This window comes from Tachypleus tridentatus, chromosome 9, assembly GCF_004210375.1.
Source record: "Tachypleus tridentatus isolate NWPU-2018 chromosome 9, ASM421037v1, whole genome shotgun sequence".
Lineage (NCBI taxonomy): Eukaryota > Metazoa > Arthropoda > Merostomata > Xiphosura > Limulidae > Tachypleus > Tachypleus tridentatus.
In genome coordinates this window covers 81181270-81191864 of record NC_134833.1, presented here as the reverse complement: position 1 = coordinate 81191864, position 10595 = coordinate 81181270, and the positions used below count along the sequence as shown (strand labels likewise).

At 29.2% G+C, this 10595-nt stretch overlaps 1 protein-coding gene across 7 annotated transcripts in view; it reads right to left on the bottom strand.

Annotated features, from left to right (window-relative positions):
* Nucleotides 1–3314: 3314 nt before the first annotated feature.
* The window catches only part of Mical (Molecule interacting with CasL), a 111223-nt gene continuing 103942 nt past the window's right edge, over nt 3315–10595 (bottom strand). For all 7 annotated transcript variants that reach the window (XM_076455337.1, XM_076455336.1, XM_076455338.1 and 4 more), the window contains exon 27: nt 3315–6606. In XM_076455337.1, coding sequence (XP_076311452.1) covers nt 6528–6606 — 79 coding nt within the window. In that variant the 3' untranslated portion in view covers nt 3315–6527. The remainder of the gene's footprint in view (nt 6607–10595) is intronic.

Sequence of the window (10595 nt, the reverse complement as noted above, 5' to 3'; positions counted from 1 at the left end):
AGTTTACGATTAAATATAATCCAAAACTCAGTTTGGTTTTAGCCAAAGTTTCTATTAACTGTTTTTGTTAAGATCAGATTTGTCACATACCTTATACATACGAGAGAGAAGCCAGATATTTTAGGTAAGGTCAGAGAACATTTGACATTAATATTACTAAAGTTTTTTTTTGTTTCAAAATAAAACAATTGTATCAGTCTCCTTTATTTTGCCCAATTTCAACCACACTGGGTTTATAACTCACCTAAGTATACCTCAAGTGTTTCAGAGTTTATTTGCTTAAGTGTCTTTACCATATAAACTTTTAAAATTTCAGTGCAGTGATTGATAAACATTTTAAATACAGTAGTACGTAATAGTTGGGATCAACAAGAATTCCAGAAAACTCGTGTGCTGGGAAAAATCACCTTATCAAATTCCTATGCCAAAAACCAACCATTTAAAGTACTGGTTATAATATTGGGTTGAGAAATAATTCGTGAGCGTTTTTTCAAGTTAAAAAATATATTCATAAATGAAACGCTTTCGCAAAATATTTCATGTCATTTGGTAGATAATTTTTTGCTCTAATAGATGGTGTGTTTGATTTTCATGTCTTTAATTTTTGCTTTCAATTTCAGCTCATTAAATGGAATGTCAAGTAGACAAAGTCGAGCGTTTTCGATACAATCTGCTTTTCGCATTTAATTTCTTGCAATTTCGTTTACAACAATGCATACTATATACCTAGGTATTACATGAAATAAAGTATCATAATAAATGTTTTGGGTGTAATGTGTTCATGCATTGAAGTATTGTATAGTCTTGCATGTAATGCTTGAATGAAATTATTTAAAAACGCTCACGAATTATTTCTCAAGCTAATATAACATGCACATATATACTAATAATACATTGAAAAGGTCATTAACATCTGTATAACAATACAACATTTCCTAAAACAGCATCTTTTTCTACTCTTAACTTCTTCAACATCAGTGGAGCTGGTACCAAGATAGCTCTTACTATCCCTACAAGATTTCTTCAGTTTACTTGACTGGTATATGGGTGTCCACTTTTGATATTTTGGTCAAAATTTATACAATATACAGGTATAATGTAAATGGTAAACATATCATGTACATACTCAAATATCCTATGAACCCAATAAATGATGCTGCACATTAATGAATAGGCACAACACAGTTTTTAGAGGTAAAATATACATACTTTAGAAAGAGATAACATAAATCATAAAGAACAGGACTATTAAAAATTATGAATTTCAATATAAAGTGGAGATCCTGCAACAAAATTTAAACCACAATAAATTTATAAATTTGTGATTGTGGTTTTAATTATTGTACAAGATAACATAACTATCAGAGATATGGTTATACTGAGTTTATAGATGTGTCTATTCCATAAACATATAAAAGCTGAACAAATAAATATAAGGGAAAAAAATGAATGGAAAGTGGGGATCACAGGTTACTTAGAGAATTGCTAATAAGAAGGATCCAAGATGAAATAAATGTTACCATAAAAAGTACATGAACACAAAATGATAAAAGCTAGACAGATTTTTAAATGATTTTCAATTCTTGGCATTGCAATTCATATAGGTAAATGAAGCAACCTAAATTTGCCAATCAAAGTATGGATTGAAAATATTTTAAAATACCTATCCAACTAGTATCACTTTACTTGCTTGTGTACTTTTCATTGCAGCATTTATTGTTTTGGATGCTTCTTAAAGTGATTTTATGGATATCCAAAGGATCTCAATTTTGTTAAAATTTTAATTTCCCAATTTATTATGATATAACAACCACAAACATTGTAACTCAACATGCTACATTACTGTAATTAGTATTAGCATTTGTACATCTTTACGTCTGACCTCAAAAATAGCCACTAACAGTGATATGAAATTTGGAAGTGCATTTATAACTTCAAAGGCATTACCTTTCATTGAAAAATTTTGTTTCTATAATCATGCTGAGCACAATTAACATCATGATTATTATGCACCTATTCAACATTGAAACAAAAGTTGATTTTTCTCATTTGAGATCTTTAAAGTGACAGAACCAAATAGCTTTGAAGTAGTAATCCAAGAGATCAGTGCAATCTGTAAAGCAAAAGTTGCTTGCAAATTCTAGAGCATAAATATTTCTTTATACTGTTTTTATAACACTATACTTAAGCATGAATTTACTTCATAAACCTCACTTTAACTACATAAAAAGTGTAGTACAGCATTACACATAAAGCTTGAGAGAGGAAGAATCATTTTCTTAAATTAACCAAAAACTAGTAATTAATAATCTGAGGTTCAAACATTTATTTTCTGTGACCTTAAAGGCAGTTTTAAAGATGCGGCATCTTTATTGTCAAAACTGTTTTGAGGATTAAGAACAGTCAATTTAATTTTTTTTATTGTATTGGGTTGAGGAATAATTTGTGAGCGTTTTTTCAAGTTAAAAAATATATTCATAAATGAAACGCTTTCGCAAAATATTTCATGTCATTTGGTAGATAATTTTTTGCTCTAATAGATGGTGTGTTTGATTTTCATATGTCTTTAATTTTTGCTTTCATTTTCAGCTCATTAAATGGAATGTCGAGTGCACAAAATCGAGCATTTTTTCAAATTTGCTTTTCGCATTTAATTTCTTGCAATTTCGTTTAAAACAATGCATACTATATACCTAGGTATTACATGAAATAAAGTATCATAATAAATGTTTTGGGTGTAATGTGTTCATGCATTGAAGTATTGTATAGTCTTGCATGTAATGCTTGAATGAAATTATTTAAAAACGCTCACGAATTATTCCTCAACCTAATATTTTGTAGATTTGTTTCTGAATGTAAGAGGGCAGTGACAGTTACTAAATGTGTTAAGAAAGTTGATTCTGATGGGATATTTATTTTATTTATTTACTAATATCCAACTCAGAAGATAACTTTTCCACACTCCAAGATCCTCAAAGGATTCTTTCAAAACACTTCATTAAACTGACCATAAATTGGAGCACACTTCATTGTACCAAACATTAAATATATGGATTTCTAGGTAAAGTCAGGTCACAATTACTTTAGACATTCAGTGATTTCTCCAATAAAGATGAAGAAATAAATCAAGACAATATTTCAAGACTCTTGGTTTGATAATAATATATTCAATTTTTCTTATGAACAAAGGGAATACTATGTCAGTTATAAAAACTTAGTCAAATCTGGTATAAGAACATTCTGATGTTCCTTTTAACTTTACTTGTCATATGAAATGCTAAAAACAATCAAGATTTCAAAGGTACAAATGAACATTATATGAAACAACAGTCAACTTTATTTTAGTTTCCCAATCATTCAGCTGAATCCTTTACAATTTTAATGTACAGTTAAAGATTAAAAAAAAAAGCCTTGCCTAAAACAAACGGCCACACATTAGCTGAAAATTATGGTGCTAAAATACTCAACAAATCACATTTTATAAACTAAACTCAGGTTCAATAAAAAAAATATAAAAGCAAAAACTTGATACAGTTCCTCTGATTTGCAAACACAAAAGTTTATTTTTTATAATACTTTTCAGTAATTTTAAGCATATTGCAGTAAATAGCAATATCATAACTTTAACTCAGAGTTTATGAAAATATTTAGTAAATATTGTAATAAAAATAGTTTCCCCAAGCATAAAGCTCGAACCAATATTAAAAAAAAAATGTTTTATCATTACATCTGATCCATATTATTTTAGGAAAATATGTCTTTTCTGAGACTTACAGTTATAAAGGTTACTTAAGTTTAAATTTATAAGTAATATTATCTTTTAGAAATTCTGAATTAACAATTAATTAGGAATAATAATACATTGTCACTAACCTTCATTACTTTTACCACAGTTAAGTTAACTTAAGTTAAGAATAGCTCATATAATATCCATGCTGATAACACTATTGTTAACTCAGCATATCTCAAGGTTTCTTATCAAACTTATCATTTGGTCTGCAACACAATTTTATTTATATTTCTAATAAAACAGCAATGCTTTATGATAAAAATTAACCACTAAAAAGAACATAAAACAAATTGAAGTTATAGTCTGCTTGTGTACAATGTGAAGACAGAACACACGCATGCACACACACATACAAACACACATATATATACACACACTTAAAATTAAAAACTGTAGGCACTAGTGAATTATAAAGCATTACAAGAGGCTGAAATTGTTTTCTGTAATTAAAATAACAAAGATCACAGCATAGTGAACATGTTATCAATAACTGATGTATAACTTTGCTCTAAATATAAGCTCAGTCAAAAGAGAGAGAAGAAAATATTTTTTTTTTCTGAGGAATAACTTTTCTATAGGATGTTGCATGAGATCAGTTTCTTTGTTGTAAATAAAAACAAATTCCCATCCTCATACCAAAAGCACACAGTTTTTTTAATTTAAAAATGAATATTTATCCAATAACTTAAACACCAATTGCGTAATGTATTCATGGAGAACTACCAATGTAAGCAGTGTTCAAATTTAGATAAATAATCTTTCTAGCACATCCTGTTTACAAAGGAGTTGCTAAAACAGAGTATGTAATCAACCTTTATGTACAGCAGAACCCAGTAAAAATGTATCATTTATACAAAACATGTGATTTAATATTCCTGAGCTGCACCATTACCTTAAATCATCAAAGTTTACTGTTCTCTTTTTATTCTACCCCTGTATTTTCACGAGTACAATACAAAAACATACTACACTAAAACTATTAAATGAAAGATATATACTATTCTGAAATTAGTTAGTACTAGTAAATGCTTTATACAGTTCTTAATTCAGTTTGATGAAATAGCTAAATCATAAAACACTGATGCTGGATTTCTACAACTTGAATGTAATGAACATTCATCAGGATTTGGCTCCTCAATATTGAATCAAACTTGGTGCTTTAGTTTTACTGTGCCAAATAAACTAACATGTGCATTTCAAAAGAGAATGGGATGAAGATATATGCATACCTAACAAAAACAAAGATGCATATATAAACAGTTATTATACAAACATTCTGCTAAAAGAAATGTTAATGAATCTCTAACATTTATAGTTGGTTAACTTGTAAATATGCCTAAACTTTTGCAATATTAGTCAGCATACCAAATAAACTTTCTCAGTTTTCTTGTCAATAATCAATTGAACAAAACAATAAAGGGTAAACATAGCATTATATTTCAAAATGAACATTTATGTAATAATAATAATAAAAAAACTTGTTATTCTATCTTAAAACTCTAAGATATCTATTATAAACTGCTTATAGTTAATAGATTTATTCCCATAGATGTTCATGTAATTAATTTGCAATCTAATTTTAGAAATATATGAAATATCTCCACATAAGTCATACTATTTTGAAGCACTTCTACATTTATATATACAAAGTAGTAAACTTTATTTTCTTACAATAATTATGATAATTTTAAAGATGGTAATATCAATTACCTGTTGCACAAACATGAATCACAAAAATTTTTTTTTTTTTTACACAAAGTAAGCTGTATGTATCATCAATATTTTTTTCATACAAATTTATCAATTGTACTATAATTTTATATTTTTACTCTTATGTATAGATTATAAATATCTAAATAGTCTAGTTTTATTCAATGATACATTAACTTGAAAACTTGACAAGATCACTCTTTACATCAGTACCTGTTTAAATAAAATAGCTGATGAAATGTTTCAGTCCATTTTCCTCATAAATGGTATTACAGTGTTCATCCCAGAATATACGAGTCAAAATTAATATTCTGAAAATATTAAAAACCATTAGCAAGCTAAAATGTCCATCAAGAAATGCTGTGCAGTTGTTACTTTTAATCTACAAGCTATTTATATCATCTTTCAACTTGAATTAAAAATAACAGAAAAGCACATACTTTAGTATTAACTATATATATATGTTTCCATGAAAAATGATCACAATCATTCTTTTGAAATTCTTTGTTCATTAAAAACAAAGTAAAAATAATTAGACTTAATACAACAAAAAAACAAGAACAGATATATTTATACAACCAGCAGTTAATGGCATAGAATAATTCCCTTGCTAGAGAAATAAAAAGACACCAAACTTTTCAAGACACTCATTCTTCCATTCCTTTCCTTTTTGAAACATTAATTACAGTACAGACACTACAAATTCATGAACTAATTCTGAACCTTTAGTTTTTTTTCAGAAATCCACCCAAATCTATTAATTATATCTGTCCTGTCAAAAGATATTCTCTCATCTAAGTTATAGCTATTGAGTGAAACCTCTCAAGTTGCTACATCTATTAGAAATTTGATTGTGTTTTAGTAAAAAGACTTCTTTTCCACACTTCTCCTGATCATTTTCTCATTGACTTAGATTCTGGAGTAAGAGTACAACAACAAAGAGTAGTTAATTCTGCAAAACTTCCACAAACAAGATTCCTAGTGCTTGTTTAGCATGGAAGTAACAGTAAGATGGTATAAAACTCCCTCAAGACTTGCTCACTGGTGACAGATGAAGACCTTTTGCTAACATTTTTGACTCCAAGTCTCTGTCTTCTTCTTCTTCCCTATGTAGTTATAATATATATATATGATCAGAGTGAAAAACAATTTTAGTTATCAAAAATTACGTGAAAGGATGTTTTTTTGTTAAGAGATTTTTTACTCAATATACTAAAAGTTATGTCAGAAATACATTACAAGTTGTAAAACTTGTGATTAGAAAAAAAAAAAAAAGAGTGAAAAGCAAAAACAAAACAAAGCTTTCCCAAAGTGGGGAATATCTATGTAATAGAATACTGAGAGTAGTTATTGCTCGGTATTAACCCTAACAAATTATTGAAGTGAAACATTTAATAAAAAATAAACATGGTTACACATTTAACATAAAACACTCAATATCATTCATTACAACAACTAATAGCTTTAAGTACAACAAATACTGTTCAGCATTTTCAGGGATCTATTAAATGGTGTTATAAAATATACAATACTTTATTTACAATCCTTTAGGTAAATTATATAGTGCATAGAAATATTAATGCTATCACAGTGGAATAACTGATCTTCCCTTTCCAAACTGTCAAACATAACAAACATATACTTAAGATTTAGTTACACACACAAAAAATATTATAAACAAGAAAATTTATACTATCAAAAGTTGCTGAAATAACACGGTAGTTAAAAAAAGCAAAATACAACATGAATATGCAGTGACGAGAAATAAGTGATAAACAGTAAACCAAGCATGAGCTAACATTAGTTGGTAAATTGATGAATTTTAAGTTAAAAGTAAAGAATACATGCACAGAAACCTCAAAAATAGAAGAATGCAATTACTATAAGTTGAGTGAGTTTTTGTAACTTGCACATTTACAAAGCAAATAACACTAGATTTCCAATCATTTAAATTAAATTTAGTAATTAAGGAATTATTATTCAACCCATTTTACCAAGCTAAACCTTTTCTTAAAAATAACAAAGTATAACATTTTGGTTATATGGTAAACTTTTAGTTACGAACAAGGATCTACACTACTAAAAAAACAACTAAACGATCAATGGGATTTGTATTACTATATATATATAGCAAAGTAAAAATTACTGTTACAAAATAATGTCAACCATACAAACCTAAGTTCATGGTTATGAAAATCATTTTATTATTAATCACATGATCTGAAATAAAAGGACTGGTTATTTGGTCTATGCAATATATAATGGTTCCATACAGTCTTGTTTCAGTAACTGTTACAAATTGAATAAGAGTTTAAAAACTACATATTTCTCAGGAATCGTAACTATAGTTCAGAAAACATAATTCCAAATTTTGCTCAGAGTTAGAGAACCAAATGGCAGCCAGCCACCTTAAGGCAGTTTGTTGCGAGTTGGCTTAAAGCAGTTTTAGCAAAATGTAAAACCTGTTTCAAACCAATGATCCATTTTTCAGACAAGGAAAGCTGCCATTCATAACACAAGTGAAAAATTATTATCTATTGATTTTGACACATGGGAACATAGGGTATGGACCTGAAGATTGAGTTAGGTGTTTTAAGATGCATCTGGATATTGTGCCATGTATAGGTGTTTAGAAATAATGCTGTTCTATATGTTAGATGGAAGGCATAATACAGATCTTGTGCAGTGGTTCAAATAACACATTAAGTGGACTAACAGTATTTGCAACAATAATCTTTTGACAGAGGAGTTATATTTTATTATATGTTCAGTAAGGGAACTAGCACCCAATTTGAAAGAATAATTGAATTAGATGCACTCCATTTACATATAGAACTGTGACATACATGATCAAAACAAAAATGTGAACTGACGTGCAAAAGAATCTCTACATCCTGTGGAGTGGTACCATTAAAGCTGCACAATATAAACCATATATTATGACTATGTGAAAAGGTAAGCAGTTTATATTCTGGATATTATGAAATCAAGTTGTGGAAAAATTATTTATTCAGAGATGAGAAAGAATATTCATTGTATTTCAAAATTTTTAGAATTTCATTTTGCCATATATTAATGATTTAGCTTGAGTTAGTGTTAGGTAGACAAAATAGCAGATATATATATATATTAAAAAATTCATATTCATTTAAGAGATTCTAGACATTATTGAAATTAAATATGAAAACTACGATGAAAGAATTGTTTCTCTTGCCATTAATATCATTTTACACTCAAGACTAGCCAGAGTACGACTGATTCCATAAATTCAAAGACAAAGTCTTCGTAAAGGTAATTTACTAAAAAAATCAGACTGTGCATAAGACATGTAAAAAACCATACATGATACCTGGAAACACTGCTTAATTATATTCATGATATCAATTTAATCATCCAGCTCTAATAACTAGTCAAAGTGATGTTTGCTCACGTTTACCTCGTTTGAATTATAGAACAGTATAGCTTTATAAGTGTTTAAGATTTAGTACCAACACAAATTAATATGCAGAGCCGTATACAGACTTTTCTCTATGCTAAAATACTTTTATTTCCAAGCTTTTGGCCTTCTTACCAGAGCCTTCATTTGGCAACAATGTACGTTGTTAACCAAAGAAGGCTCCAGCAACAAGAATGAAAGCTTGCAAATAAAAGTATTTTAACAGAGAGAAAAACCTATGTAATTCTACACAATATAGCTTTTTATATAACTTTATATACTGCTTAAGACATACAAATATAATCATTCTTACTTGGGGCAAGATTAATAAAAAGTTATAGCAAGTTAATATCTATTATTATTTTTTATTTGTTCAAAAAACAATTTTAAATGCTGAATAACTTTTTCATTTAACTGTATTTGTCAGAAACTACTAGACTTGGATTAATGACAGTCTAACAGTTTTTAATGCAATTTAATCATTCACCATGTCCTCAGCTTGGTCAAAGTGCTCAAGTGTATCCAAAATTTAATATAGAAGTAGAACCTCCTATATTCTTGATCTGTTGGAAGATCAACTTGTGCAATCTACAAGTGAAGCTCCATCTATCTACCTCAGGTTTGAAGGATTATATTAAAACCATGTGTCCTTATTTGACAAACATGTTTATAAACAACAAAGTTTTTTGCTTTTACTAGTGTTATTATGGTTGTCTTTTTTCCATGCTTATCTAGACAATTTCCTAAGATAAAATCATGTGCTTCATTTGTGTTGTTTACAATACATAACTACTGAGATGCTTCTGTGATTTATAGCTTTCACAGAAGGACTACTGCATTAGAAGGTATAAAGTAATAAAACAATTCATAACATAAGAAAAAGTTAACTTAAAACTATGAAAAGTACAGTCCACTTGTAATCTCAGATGAAACTATGGTAAAATTTCAGACTTATAGCTCATGTGACTTTCAGTGTAAGCATGAGTAAAAATTTGGGTCAAAATAAACATCTGACATATAAATGTAGGATATAAACATTTATCAGTGTACGTTTTCGTTTTTCATTTTCATTCTTCGTCGATCACTCGAGCTGAGTAGATGTCTCTTCTTTAGCTCCATAGACGGAATGTGATTTTTGCTTTGTTTTAACTCTTGATAAACAGTCCTTATTAGGACTTCAACTAGTGCTATGAAGCAGCAAAAATGTCTCCAGACAGACGATGCAGCCGTTCCACCATTTTCAGTGGTACAAAGACTGCTAGGGAAACCTCTCACCAAATCTGTTGATTCTGCAGACCGTAGTCTAAACTCATCGTTATCTTCCATGGACGATCCTGTCTCTGTAGACTCTAACAAGCCCCAGGCCACTTCTTCATCACCTCGTCGTCCAAGCTTAGCTCCCTCCACAACTAGCAAGACTGCATCATCAGAAGTCTACTAGTCTTCAATTACTTGTTAACCCGTCCAGTCGCCAAAAAACAAGTCCCCAGTCAGGTATGCTAATCCTAAAATCCCCCTGCTATCATAATTGAAGGTGTTCCAGCTTCTTACTGCCATCCCAACGTTGCTCAAGAGATCGTAAAACCCTTTCTAGACATTTAATTCACGGAAATAAGAAGACTCCCGAAGGGGGATATAGTCTCATCCGAGACACTATAC